A 15,622-nucleotide genomic window follows, 5' to 3' on the forward strand; every position below is an offset into this window, starting at 1 on the left:
TCCACTTCCCTGAATACAATGAACTGCGTGTCGGTGAAAGCAATTCCAGTAACGCTCCCCCTGAGCTGATGGTGGACGATTCAGCATAAGATGTAACTCTGATCTCCCAGTAGGGGGAATGACTCTAGGCCAAGTAAGATGACATAGGTTTCTTCGAAGTAATGTTCGGAATACCGTATTTAGATGCAGAAATCTATCAATGTGGATTTCTCGTAAGCAAAGTTACTGGTTTTCATGTTGACCCCATTTGCATTACATCATGTCTTCTTCATTCGTCATGACTTCTGTTCGTGTGATAGTAATACGTATCTTTTCCATCCTATATACATGATATACTCTTATCGCTACACATTATTCACCTAATCGTCAACATCAACAACATTAGCAGTCGCATCAGCACCTTCATTACTATTAGCCTCCTGTCAATGAAATCATCATGACCTCTGTACAGTCATCGCCTATATTCAGCACATCTAAATCATTATTCTAATCAAAATCGTCACCGTCTGGCGTCATTATCCGAATCATACCTTTGCCGTCTTCCCCATCATCACCTTCTCTGTCCTCATTAATCAACAACGCCACCACCGTGATCGTCAGTATAATCGTCATGCTGACGAACGTACACTTTTAATACACTGTCACCGAGATCATAGCCGTTGTCGTCGTTATCATCATCATCGGCGACATTCTTCTTTCCCTTCGCGATCATCCTATCCATCATCTTGACATCAACATCAATGTAGGCCTGAATGTTTTACATAGACGTATCGTAAACAATGTAAAAATGTCACATTTGGCTGCAGACCATGGCCCTGTTGCATAAAACCCTTACCGCTGGACTTACCGCTCCTTTCTAGCGGTAAGTCTTCAAATTAGCGGTAAATCTTATAATCCTTGATGCTGATTGGCTGTGACGCCTAAATTTGACGGTAGTTACCATTGAAATTCAATGGCAAGTTTTATGCAACGGGCCACATGAGTCACTTGCATGTTGTGCAATCAAATATAATTATGAGAAAACACAACACAAACAAGAAAAAAAAACTAACAAGCAAAAAAACAAAAATATATCGCTGAGCTAACTTCGTCAACTTACCGTTGTCGAGGACGTGGCCGAAGACGGACTCGTCCACCGTCGAGCAGTTCCACCTCCTGTTGGCGAACTGTGCCTGACACTCCTGTATGGCGAGGTTGGCTCCCCGGCTCACACTGTCCATCACCTCGAGGTTCCGCTTACAGATCTGGATCTGCTTATTGACCAGGCCGGGGAGATCATCACACGTGGCCGCCGTTTGGATCTCATTAATACCCAGTGCCTGCATATTGAAGATGGCCCTGTGAGGGGGAAGAGTTACAGTTCGTTATTTCCGAAGGTTCGATATTCCGAAAGTTCGTTATTCCGAAGGTTCGACTCCGAAGGTTCATGATTCCGAAAACAAAATAATTTTCGTAATTCAGAAACACGTAACTTCTCTATATTTAGAGGGTTGTTAATCCGAAAATGAAAAAGGGTTCGTTATTCCGAAGCTTTAATTCCGAAGGTTCGTAATTCCGAAGCTTCGATTCCGAAGGTTCGTAATTCTGAAAATGAATTAAGGTTCTTTATTCCGAAACACACAAACTCCCTATATTCAGAGGTTTGTTAATCCGAAAATGAAAAAGGGTTCATATTCCGAAGATTCGTTATTCCGTTAATAAAATATATAGGGTTCGTTAATCCGAAAAAAAAAGAAAAAGAAAATAAGGTTCTTTATTCGAACCGAAGGTTAATTACTCCGGAAATGAAATAAGTTTCGTTATTCCGAGCTTCCTTTTACAAAGGGGGGTTTGTCTATAAATCATGGAGGTGCTGCAAACGTTTAACGTGTGCGTGTGTGTCTATCTGGGGAAATATTCACACCTATGCACTTGGGTTCTTGTTGTGCATGGTCTTGACCTGCGATCAAAACACATTCCGGGACACAGGTGAATTTTAGAAATAACTTCGGCCGTTTGGCAAGAACGACCCGCCTTGCTCCCATACACAAACTGCAACGACGAACTTCAACTGGCGAACGGATTATCACTTTTTCAACACCATGACGAACACTGAATAGAACTCTACTACGATACAAAGCCAGTTGTACGATTTAGCACGAACCCTCAATTTATGACAAATTTTGAAATAAAGGTTTGAAACTCTAATAGAAAGAGCAGTGCGCAAAGATGCTGATTTTCGGATTATAAAAAAAAAAACCAGCAAACACGGCTGACGCAAACGAAGTACATTTTGTAGCCACTGAATTATTTCCCTACTGTGTCTTTGAATAAAATATGGTGTCTACAAGTCACCGGAGGATTAAAAGCAAGTCTTTTGGAGTCTGTTACATTGTAATTATGCACACTGCAAAAAGTCCGGTGTTAAATATGAAACACCGAGCTGGTGTTAAGTTTTCGGTGTTCGTTTGTGGTGTTAGATCAACACCTTCGGGTGTCACTTCAAAATATAAAATTGTTTTTTGAATAGTTTCTTAGTTACTGTTTTTCTTGTTGATTTTGAACTTCAACAAGACGATCAAGAATTTTTCGATAAAGTACTTGAATTTTGAAAAAAAAAAGGTGTGAACACATTAACACCACAGTAACACCAGTTGGTGTGTGGTCTCTTATTGAAGCTGGGTGGGTGTTATACCATTGACATTAACACCAGCAATATCAAATCTACACCATGCGGTGTCATTGTTGAATTAACACCAGCGCAGTGTCAAAAATATCACAAGCTGCAGTGTCAAATTAACACCATGAAGTGCCAGGTGAACACTTTTCAACACCATCACAACATGCTTCCTACACCTGTGGGTGTGGTCCTCTATTGATACTAGATCGGTGTTACATTTAACACCCGTGGTGTTAAATCTAACACCGATGTTTTTGCAGTGTGATGAGATTGACAACTTTAATTGATAGGGTCTTTCCTCATTCAACCTAATTTTCCATTTTCTTCACAGGTCTTCACAGACTTTTTTTTTACTTCTGTTTGAACAGCTTTATTTTCAGAGGACGACTTGTTTGGTAGATGGACCCTAAAATTTCTCGTGTTCTGAACTGATATGTATGGCACCTGTACAAAACACTTGCTGCACGTGACAAAACAAATATAAATATATTTATAACGTTGGTATATATGAGTAGCATGATTGAAGCTTTCCCAAGTCATGAGTCGGTGTTATTGTATTTTCGTGTGTTCATTGTTTTATTTAAAGAGAGAGAGAGAGAGAAAAAAAAATAAATTGAAATTGAATGAAAAATGGGAAGAGAAAATAAAATTGGACATTGATAACACATAACACATACAAAGAAGAGAAAGATAACATAGATCGGAATAAATTTGCTTCTGTAACAATGCGGGAACTAACTATTAATCATTGAATTGATTCCACACAGAAAACGAAAACATAACAAACAAACAAAAGTAGTTGAATTGGCTTTGGAGATTGTTTTTTTTCTCTTTCTTTCTTTTGGGGGGCATTTTCACTATCTGTTTGATAAATCATGCAGATTCAACATGTCTCAGGTAAGTATTTTGGTTGTCACTTACATTCTAGTGTCACGAAAGAGTGGAATTTACTTTGTTATCAATTGAGCGTACGAGTGTTGTTGAACCGAAGTTACAAAAAGAGTTCAAAACATGTGGAAATGAGTAAGACGTGATGATGCCGTCAGCTAAAGTAAAGAAAAGAGTGAACACTGTGTTGTCATTCTATAAAAATGTGGGCAGTTTTATTGTTGGCTCCGTGACTTTCTCTTCTTGAGGCGGAACATACTATTTTGTGGTGAAAATCAGGAAAATAAAGTCGTTTAGAGTTCAAACACGACAGAACAAGCTGATCATGACATCACGCAACTAGCTACACCACAAGAATAATGTACACTAGAAGTGATTATATATTGGACAATTATCTGCACGACTGCTAAGAGCGGACCATGACGAATGATTATTTAGTTTTGCCCGTGTTCCTGTGGATTTAATACGCAGGATGTATCGGTGTCTAATACGTCCTGCGGGCATTTGTTGCGAGATTTGGCGGGAAGTATGACTGGGCGATCATAAAAGCGCCCTCCGTATGACAGGATAATTGGCAGTCTCAGGGCGGTTGCGAGTCACAAATTAATGGGTATGAAAACTATTTGTTCTACTTGTGCCCCCCAAAAAACTTTAAAAGCCATGATTTTTTTTTCAACAAAAACAAACAAACAAACAAACAAGAGGATGACAACTGTAGAATTTGGCTATGAATTCCCAAGAAAAAGGCAGCATTCACCATGAGTGAATGCAAGATTGAGAGATTTTGCGTGTCTTCAATATTGCCGATGCCTTTGTTATTCGTGTTTACTGTTGTCACCTAAAGTTGTAGTGTGTCGGAGTATGGTAAATAGTTTTCGTGTTTCAATCTGTGCACAGCCTAGACAAAATGCACTTAATACCTCTCTCGCTCTTTCTCTCTCTCTCTCTCTCCCTCTCTCCATACACATACAACAATATTATACATACATTGATGTAATAGATATTTAAAGTAGAATTTACTTATAGTAGAGATGGAAAGAGAAATGTATGCATATGAAAATGTTTTCCTTAACATGATATCAAGTTTGCAAAAATTAATACAAGGAGTCATTACTATAACAAAGAGAACATGGAGTATGCATACATACATGTTATAGGCCTAAACTGATATGCGTTTCATACGAGGTACTTATACCGTACATATTAAAATAACGTACACGTTGTTGACATATATACAATGTGAGTGTATCTTCAAAAAAAAATAGCTATACACATTATAGTTATACATTACCGAATAAACTTAAAAATCTGCTCGTCACGTCTTGGCATGTCATTGCATTAAAACCAAGAGATAGCAGAGTAAAACTGGTTCTGGTACCACATGCACGAATTCACACGTCATGGTTACGGAGACATTACTTGTCTTTGATTTGTTGGTCTTTTTTGCGAAAAACGCGCACGCGTAGATGGTGACGAAACTTTCAACGAATCAGACGTCAGAGCGCCTCTTGATTGGCTCGTTGCTAAGAGAGACCTGGACCGAGTTCAGTTTGACTACCCCACGTCGCAACAAACGATATCCCATGTTACACCAAACATCACGCAGGTTTATAACTCTAACTTGTATGCCTTCATGAGCAAATTCGATTATCGTGTGACATGCTGTTGTGACGCAGAGGAATAAATACATAAATGATTCAGGCAGAAGTTACTGAAAGTTTGGCATTCTTTTGAACCGAATGTTCAGTTGGGCATATCATCGGATACGAACGGAAACGAAAAACAAGTTCAGACAAAATACGTGAATTGTCGTATGCACGCAGCAGATCTGTTATTATTGCATGTTTTGTAACTTGCACAGGAATATCTCATTACGTGTTAACTCATCTAACGTGCATGCTCTGTTTAAAACGTAATAACATCCAGCCTTCCGACGCGCCGTGGATGCGAAACATGAACTTCCTTAAAGAGGCGACCCGTCACAAATGATTTAACAAATGACGTAGTGACGTTCTTGAAGTCGCCGATACACTGCCCAGTATGACTGCTAGATGACGTTTCGAATTGAACGATACTCAGGTGAACGAACTTTTTCCGATTGATTCGCGAGCGATTGCTTTTTGTTTCGCTTTCGTTTAAAAATAAGGAGCAATTAGTATCGTCGATGATTACATCATAATATTATTTTTCATGAAACTAACTACTGGATCGTTTGAGAAAGTTGATATTTAACGCAAAAAAAAAAGAAAAACAAGATTGGTAGACTTGAGAATATATATTATATCAAATGTCGATTACGCGGGCATTCCGTGCAGGTTATGATATATACCCTGCCTTCTCGTATGCTGTTACATTATATGCTGGGCTAATTTAATTGTCGCCAGCAGAATATTCCCGCCAGAGCAAATTACAGAGAAACTGAAAGGCGTCTGCTTCAAATCGTTACAAATTCAATCTATATTGTCATATTGCTATGTTGGGTTAAAGTCATTCCGACGCCAGTGCTCTGATATGAGAATTACATCACTTTGAATGGCGCAACAGAATCAACCCGAAAAGTCTGAAAAGTCTGAAAAGTCTGATGTGTGTTTTGAACTATATCGTTCGCCATCCTTTTAATTCGTCTATTCCTTCGAAATTCATAGTTCCTTCCAGTCTTGCACCTATATGGGAGGCACAACATCTATATCAAATGCGGGAAAATGTAGAAATTGCACAATATTCTCTGCCAAATGCCCCAGAGGCGTTTCGTGCATTCAAAACTTTTTTTTTCTTTCTTGTTAACGCGTTGTTGTTGACCTCGTCGAACACCGCATGATCGTCGATGCATAGGTCCGATAACAACCGGACGGGAAATTACAATTTACCCAATTCAACTCTCTAAGAACTATTAATCTCCATTTCTGTTGACATTTGCCAGGGGTAACGAGAATTAAAGGCGGAATTTACTGTTGGTGTAGGCCTACACCTATCTTGTGGTTGCACAAACTTTCATTTCTCATCATAGATTTCGTATAAGGACGTCTCTACTTCCGATTGATACTTCCAAAAAGGAGTGTTCTCTCCCAGCAATGCTAACAATGCTGTCCGGAGGAAAAAAAAATGCGTTTAACTGAGATAAAATGACGACACAAGGTTGACATACAACATTATTCAGTATTGTTTATCATGCATACTTTCATGTCGATTTGAACGAAGTATTCTATGTAATTTCAATTTCGTGATCTGACAAACGTCATTCATGTATGACGCTTGGAATGCCTACAGAATTTAAAGATATTAAGGTTCTCATTTCTTATAAAAGAAAAGGGGAGCGTGTTCCCCTTTAGTAGTGTTCCCAACAACAATTTGGTCATCTATCATGGATTTTAAAGAAGATCGGAGTTGTACTTATGACATTTTATCTGTTGCTTTGGTAACATATCCTTGTATGTAACGTAAATGTAAATAATTTCTAGCATTGTATGAAATAATGCTCATTTCAGTCATGTCAGTCAGTTGTGTAAAACAATGAATAAACTCAGCATCTTATTATCCCCACTGTAGTATTCTACAATTATCTGTGATACAGATGAACACCCCCACGGCACATACTCAGTAATCCGTTCTCCGCACTTGGGCTCCATCGTATCAGCCTATACCCCTATCCATAATGTAGCAACATCACACCATCGGTGAGTTTAAACCGCGTTGAACTTGGCGCAAGCCAAAATGGATTAGAGACGAGGTTTTGTGTATGGGGGGGGGGGGGGGGGGGGGGTGGGGGAGGTGATTTTACACATTTACTCTGCATTAAGGTGAAGAGCCGAACAGAGAGAAAGAAAAAAAAAAAACACCTCTCAACACGGCGCGGCGGTGAGTAACAACACAAAGAAGGGGCAAAAAAAAAAAAAAAAAAAGAAGGGACTTTGCTTTAATCCGAATCAGAGATTGCATTATTAAATATACAGCCAAGAGGACATGGTTTTAAACGACACATTGTGTCAAGTATTAGATTATTCAATTTTTTTGTTTTCGCAATGAAACCTGGGGGGGGGGGTGAGAGGGGGTCATTTCATGAAGCATTTTGTCCGACAAACTTGTCGGACAAATTTGCTCTCAGCCAATCAGATGCAAAGATTTCAGCAGCTTGTAACAGTTTGTCAGAAAAATATCCGACCAGACTGCTTCATGAAATGCCCCCAGAAGTTTTCCCAGTAATTTCCCTACATTTTCTACAATCTCTCGACATGTCTTCGAAGGGAGAAGAAAACACGTGAGAAAAGCAAAATAATGTAATGTGCGGAGGCTATGGAGAAACTTTCACTTGGTATAGCGATGATTTTTTTTTTCGTGTGTGTTTTTAAAGAAAGTTACGACATTTTTAGAAAAGAAAAGAAAAACAAAATCGGGTTTTGACCAGTCATACGCATAAAACACAAAAACTTTCCAGTGACAGTGAAAAGGAAGCGAATACATCTTATTCTAATTTTAGTGTGTCATGGGGACGACTTAAACTACCAAGAGAGTCGTTTAGTGATTCTATTTTTTCTCCTTTTTTGGGACAGTGTGTAAGGATCTTGCAGTGTCGCTGAATCCGGATCGGCAATTGTAGGTTGGTTGTTTTTTTTTTCAATATGTAGGACTATACAAGCTTTTTACGCGTTTCGATTCTCAATGACATAAAAATGGTATAAGCAACCCTTGTCCTCCTTCTGACATGTCCTCCTTTTCCCATCCATTCTGCTTTTTACCTTCATCAAACGATTTATTTTGGATCTCAGTACCATTCTTTGCTTCCCTTCCTCCATCCCCCTCTAGTTTTCCACTCGATCTCCTCAGGCTAGTGTGATGACAACATCACATACGGTTCTGATGCAGTCAATTCTGCAACCAAAACCTGTAAGAGAGGAACGAAAATAGACCAAACATTCTCCCTATAAACTCAGCCACCCCCGCCCGCCCCCCCCCCCCCCCACCCCTAACTCCTCCTCTTCATTTCAGGCTAGTGTTGTAAAGCGGGGAAGAAAAAAAATGACGGACAATTTGAACCCGGAATTAAAAGGTTAATTGGGTCGGAGGTCGGGCTCGTGAACCTGATAAACGGCCCAATTGGACCAAATATCCGCCTCAAATGCCATTTTAAAATTAGCACTCGAAAGCCACTGAAACTTGCGCACCAGCCTTCTGGTCTTACCCGGGCTTGTAAAAACTAGGTATACCCTGCGTTGAGAGATGGGTTATTATGAGTATCAGTTCAAGGTTGATCAGCGTTATTTTGACTTTTTTGAAGGGAAAAACCGCCAAAATCAGCTGATTGTGTCGTTTTACTCTCAGTAATATTGTGCGTTTAGTGGTGCCGTATAGAAAAGCTAAGAGATGGACGAAGAGTGTCAGTGCTCTTTGACTTGACATATATATTCCTATATTAGATTATTTATTGCGTCTTTGTTATTATTATGTACATCTAGATAGGTTATAGATATATACTGAGTAGATATGAATATGTATATAGATATATATATATGTATATAGATATATATAATGAATAAATAGATATACAAAATGAATTTAAACATATAAATCCACTGCATTTCCATGCACTTTTACTATATACCTATGCCCTATCTAACATACAGATTGTGATTAAAAATATGTTTGAAGAGGAAGGAAGGACGAGAATAAGACAACGAGAAATAGATCACGAGAAAGAGAGGCTCATGAGAAGAAAAGGGACCAATTTTTTTTTTTAAAGATGAAAATGTTAAATTGGAAGACATAAATAGAAGAACGAAGAGACAAATACAAAAGTGAAACTCGCAAGGAATGCGAGCAAAGAAGAATAAAGGAGGAAAACTCAGGAAACGCAGGAAATTAGACGTAGAAGCAAAATAAAAAAAAGATAACTAGATTGATAGAAAGATAGGTAGATAGATATATAGATTGATAGATAGATTGATAGATATTGGTTTATTTCATCAAAAGGAAGGTACAAAGCAGCCCAGAGGCTGAATTGTGAGTCCTTGATGTAAACGTTGGCCTTATAAACAAAACAATACAATGACTACTCACACTAAACAATTACAATCATGTACTACATACATTTTTCTTTCGAAATACAATTTTACATCGAAAACTAACTACACTAAAGTAATTACAACTGAAAATGAAATCAACTGATTTAGAGAAGAAGAATGAGAAGGAGTAGTAGAAAAAAAAAAAAGCTGCAGGAGAAGAAGAAAAAGTGGATTAAACAGAAGGAAAAAGAATTAGAAGAAGAACGGAAGAAGTTGATCTGCACTTTTCTTCATCGGTCGCCTATCGTTTCTCGTTGGTTCTCTCATGGACCTAATATACATTAACTGTTCATTGCAGTCTTTCTTTGATGTAATGATCGTCGCCGACACCTGATTATGTGCATCTTAATGAGTACATTCAGGTGTCTTGACAATACCGATTGTGTGATCATGTATCGTCACTAACGAAAGAATTTTTCCCCTCATATCAGTCTTGTTTCGCTGATGTGCCTTTTTCAGACGGAAATGTCTTTGAATAAATAGAGATGATGAGGAGCAGCAAACCTGAGATCATTAAAAAATTGTGTGTCAAAAGATGGGTAATTGCTGATTCGCACATTTTCGCACACGCATAAGACCTTGCCTTATGGCAAGATATATCTGTTCTCTACCATTACCGTCCCTTTTTGCTATGGAATAAGCTGGAGAAAGTGAAATATTGAGATCACAAATGACAATCATTCTGCCAAAATGTTAGCTTTCTTTTAAAAACTGCCTGCTTCTCCCAAGCGAAATTGTTTGAGGTATGATTTCCTAACATACATCATAACTGCACATTCACTTTACTTGATTTTTGTGAGTTATTTTCTTCTGCGCATAGGGCCTATAGTTTTGGATTTTTTCGAATCTCCGTCTTGTTCTTCTCACGGCTTGCTGGCGGTGACGATCATGGGATCAAAGCAGTGAAGCATGCTAAAAATGTCTTTGTGGCGCTTTTGAGATGTACGGGTGCATGAATTAATTAACGATACAATGAATGTCCATGTGTATTAGGTCCATGGTTCTCTGAACTGTGAACATAAATATTTTGTTGCTATATAGGTTTGACTAGAGTTCGCTCGGTGGAGTGCAAGTCGAAGGCAACTCGGAAAGTTTTGGTGCAGTTTCTTGTTATGCTTTAACTATCTCTGATGATTTATGACAGCATAAACCTATACGATGTTTACCATCGTACTGATCCTTCGCATGTCCTTACTGGAATCATGGAGGCAGAAAGAAAACTACCTCCATGCTGGAACTGAATTCACTTCAATGCACCCAATGAGCTTGAGAAACTGTGGGAATTTTTCTCTCTTTTTTTTTTCTTCATCTGAGATACTAAAACTTGAAGCTGTAACAGGTCCCTCGAATTGAGAGGGTATTATGTACAGATGAGTCGATTACGAAGATGAAACCGGTCAGACACATGTATGTCTGCCGGGCAAATGGTCAGATACGGACCTTGGAAACCATTAATAGCACATGTTTAACATGAACGAAGAAGTACAAATGTAAACCGCGGCGGTATAGCGGGAGGTGGGGTCATTGCATTGGGCACTGACCGCTGTGATACCGTATGTCCGAATGCCATGCAGCGCGAGACAGTAAGCTTCGGACGCCGCACTGTACGGGCAATGATCCGGCACGCTGCTAGCTAGCTTGGATCCTTGCTAGATACTAGTAGTTGCGAACCTAGTCATCGGGCTTTGCCATTTCTTCAACTACAGCCCTGTCCATTTTAACTGTCTAATACTAGTATTTTCTTTATTGCTGCAAAAAAACAACAAACAAACAAACAAACAAACAAACTTCAAAGCGGTGGGAAATAACTTCTGCTTTATGTAAGTTAGCAACTCGTCAAATTCGTGGCCTATCGTAGTTGTAAAGGGAATGAGACTTCAGTTGTTGATATTGTTCTAGTGTTATACAGTTATGCGATGGTGAAAATGGTATGGCTATACCTCTTGGCTTGTTATGGCAGGAGTATTTAAGAAGTACTCGCAGGTCGCAGCAGTAGTTGTTGCAGTAGTTGTGGTTGTGGTTCCAGTGATAATGACCGTTGATGGTGTTGATGTTTTAACGGTTCCATTTAGCAATAGATGTTGTTGTTGATGTAAAAATGATAGCTGTAACAATATTTTTATTGCAGTAATTCCAAGAGTTGAAACAGTAGAAGTAGAAGTAGAAGAAGCCGTAGCAGCAGCAATGATCGTCGTCGTCGTCGTCGTAGTAGAAGTAGTAGTACTAGTAGTAGTAGTAGTAGTAGTAGTAGTAGTAGTAGTAGTAGTAGTAGGTGGTTGTATAAATAGATGCTAGGTTTGTGCTTTGGTTGTAGTGCTTGCGGACGTTTTATCACCTCCCTGGTTTGCAATATGCAACAAAGACATTTTCGCGCATGCATGAAAATAAATGGACCGACCAGCATTAATCTTTGAAATACATTGTAAATCCGCAGAAAACAAAATGTCAAATTCATTGAGAAGATTCTGCAAGACAATCATTCAAATGAGTGACGAAGAGGACTCAAGAAATTGAAGGCATCTAGGAAATTCTTTCAGCCCTAGTAACAGAAATAGTACTAATGGTAGTTATGATACATGTAATCATGTTCTGTCATCATGAACAAGAGCTTTTTAAGAGTGTCTTGTATCATTTTCTTGGGAACGTTCATAAACCTGAACAGGCAGAGAACGTGTGCTCCCACCCCCCCCCCCCCCCCGCATATGTCACATACATGCACATGCACCCATGAACACACACACACACACACACACACATACACACACTTTTGTTTTTCAATACACACACACACACACACACACACACACGCACACACGTCACCATCATCGCTATTAAACTTTCAAAATAACGTCATTTAAATACCGGTTAATTAATTGTCATTTTATATACAAATCGAAAAAAAAACAACAACTTTGCCATGGGTATTTTATCACAACAATGAGTACTTTTACTGCACTTACAGCCATTTGTTGGCGTTCCCGCAGATGACGCAGCTGTGAAGAAACAAGATGATGCTAAATACCACATGGATCCATCTCCCTTGTAATTCCATGTCTTTGTAATCCGTCACCTCCAATTGCTAAAACTAAAAAAGGGCGAATAATATTCCAAATTGTCTCCGTAGTTCCGATATAGTTCCAGCAAAGTTTTGGGGGCAACTTTCGACAATGTATCCAAATGAAGAAGGAAAAAATCCCGAATGTTGGTTTGTTAGATTCCGAATTATCTATCCAAGAGACGAAGCATCACATCCGAAGATGATTCCACGTGTTACTTTCAACAGATGAATCTCCTAGCACACCGTCAAAAGTCATCCGTCGGAGAGAGGAGGCACCGCCCGATGCGATGCGGCTAGCTTCGGGCTTTGAGGAGCACGCGTCTCGAGTTCAAAGCCGCTAAACGCCTTATCAAGCAGCGAAAGAACTGGGAATCGTAATTCCGAAATCCCACGACAATAATTAATCTATACGCCGATTAACCAAATTGATCCACGATATATCACAAACAATGATGGAGGAGGGGAATGATTGGGAAGTGTTCCAACAGAAATCCTCACAGAGTATAATCATATGAATTCCGAAGATGAGGAGCAGGAGAATTCTCTGTGTCACCACCACGACTGCCAGTGATTGGCTGAGGGCGCGGGATACCAACGATCGAGTGTGATATCGATACTGTCGTCTGCTGTATTATAACCCTCACATTCTCTCGCTTACTGGACTCGGAGCGCGACCAGAGACAGCATTGTTGCTCCGCGAGGCTGGCGAAATTTCGAAAGCTACCTTATCCTGATTTATGACGTCTACGGTCTGTAAGAGAACATTGACCGAATGTCATTTAAGAACCACACGGCTTGACCGTTATGACGCAGTGAGCAACTCACAAAATATTTACTGTCATCCTCTGTTATATGGTTACGACATCATAAAAGGAAAAAAACTAACTCGTCGTTGACCGTTTGCCGAAATTGGTAAACGCTGCTATCATGGTTAAATTCGGAAATGACGTTTGATGATTTGACTTTATATTCCTGTCAGATTTCACGCAGATTAGTTTGTGACAAATAAATGAATTTTCATTTTGCAACGAGAATTTTAAGGTCACTATTTCTTTGAACTCTCTGTACATACAAATAGATTCTTCAAACATTGATTACACGCTCTCGTACTGGTGGGGAGTTTGAAGTATAATGGAAAAACCATGGTGTCACTTAGCAGAATTATTTGGTACAATGTGTGTAACAGATAACTGACACATCCTTGTGCTCGTGAAACGTTGTTTTTCAAAACCATCACGATGCCTGGTGGGCAGAGAATAGAAGGCACAAGAATTGGGAACGACCTTGTCAAGCGAAATCAGACAACTTCACATCAAAGCCCATTTACATTGACGGTCGTGTGACTACTCCTCCCCCTCGAAACGTGTTAAAATCCCTTTCAAGCAAAAATAACACAAGTTTGGATTGACGGGGCAACCAACGAACGAACGACAGGCTGAAGGCTAACTTTTTCTATTCTTTTTCTTTTGTGTCCCTCTCCCTTCTCATATATTATTTTGCTCTTCGTATTTTCTTCGCTTGAACATTTTCCTTTTATCATATCGCGAGCTAAGTCAATTTAGCTGCAAGGCTCCCCCGAGTGGAGAGGGAGCTGTGTTATGAACGGAGCAACGTCACACCTGCCTAGTCTATTTTTCTCAGACATTATTGAATCGTAGAGCAGCTTTTTTTTTTTCTTTTATAAGAATAACGCAGATCATAAAATCAAAGACTGAATTGGCATTGGTGCGAAGACTGACTAAAAGAGCAGAATGCCTAAATATTCTCACTCTAAATTCAAGACTTCAGTGAGATCACTACCAAAATACGATCTCCATCATCAAATATTAGAGAGTTTATACTAGTGCATATTAAAGTTAACTTGGATTTTTTCTTTAAGAACCAAGTAACAGGCTAGTATATAATCGATATAACTTCCTTCTGTATGAAGTCATTACATTTCTGGGAATGCACTTAGATGTTGGTAAGTCAGGCAAGCCTCTGGGAATCTTTCTGGTTGTTAGTAACAGTCTTTACTATGGACGTACTAGTATATGGGCCTCCGATTTGAACATTATAAATGTAGATTGAACTGTATGATCAATAATGGCGGACGACTATTCCAAGAAGGGCGGAGTCCAATCATTTGCAGAGCTTGCGGTCGACCTTCAGCCCTCTCTGAGGAACATTAAAACCATTACACGAACTTTTATTATCATTTTCCAAAGTTGTACTTGCAAATTGTGCAGACTGTTACGAGATGTATAATATCATTTTTTTTTTTTTACAAAAAGAAAATCTCCTAGTATAATAATATGTCTTCTTATTTTCAGAAGTTGTCTCGTTTGTTGTTGTAGGGAATTTTCTTGTTTTTCTCTGGGATTACAAGGTATCTGCACGCCAACTTCAGAATAGTTACTTTACGTTCAGGTCCAAATGCCTGACTACTGTCGTGAATATATTGTTTAAAGATAATGTTCGAGATTCCTGCAATGTTTAGTTAGACAAAAGTTGCTATAGGCCCCCTATACTTTAACTAACAACGTGTCTGCTTTCTGTTAGACTACCCGGTTTTCCTTCAGCTCACTCGCCTCGATCGGTCGTGACTATCAAAGGACGATACAATAACAACCGCAGTAAGGCAGACAAAAGGCGTGTAACCGATAGTCGAGCCTACTGCATTGTTCCCCGTGACGTTACAATCGAACAACCAAGCCCGCGCACTTACGACTGCCTGCCTTTACCCAGCTCTCTGTTCCTCCCTCGCTTTGGCAAGCAGAATCAAGAACGAAGAAAAGGCGAATGAAAACAAGAATAGGGGGATAGCCTAGAAGTTTTCTTTTGATTATTCTCTTCACATAAAACAACCTCCTTAATTCCGCCGTCCCTCCTTTTTTTATGAGCGGGGGGAAAAACGGCGGAAAAAGGAGAGTGTAAAGGACTGGAGCTATCCGGCGGAGGATTTGGAGCGTTTGTTCGAAG

The 15,622-nt window shown here is 39.4% G+C and overlaps 1 protein-coding gene across 1 annotated transcript in view; it reads right to left on the bottom strand.

Moving 5' to 3' along the window:
• The window catches only part of LOC139713328 (protein Wnt-4-like), a 43,396-nt gene extending 42,065 nt beyond the window's left edge, over window positions 1–1,331 (bottom strand). Inside the window, exon 1 of the mRNA XM_071625073.1 lies at window positions 1,100–1,331. Within this exon, the coding sequence (XP_071481174.1) occupies window positions 1,100–1,325 (226 nt within the window). The 5' untranslated portion in view covers window positions 1,326–1,331. The remainder of the gene's footprint in view (window positions 1–1,099) is intronic.
• Between the last annotated feature and the right edge of the window lie 14,291 nt (window positions 1,332–15,622).

This window comes from Diadema antillarum, unplaced genomic scaffold (genome assembly GCF_040938485.1).
Source record: "Diadema antillarum isolate AM-2024a unplaced genomic scaffold, OU_Dant_1.0 seq00001948_RagTag, whole genome shotgun sequence".
NCBI lineage: Eukaryota > Metazoa > Echinodermata > Echinoidea > Diadematoida > Diadematidae > Diadema > Diadema antillarum.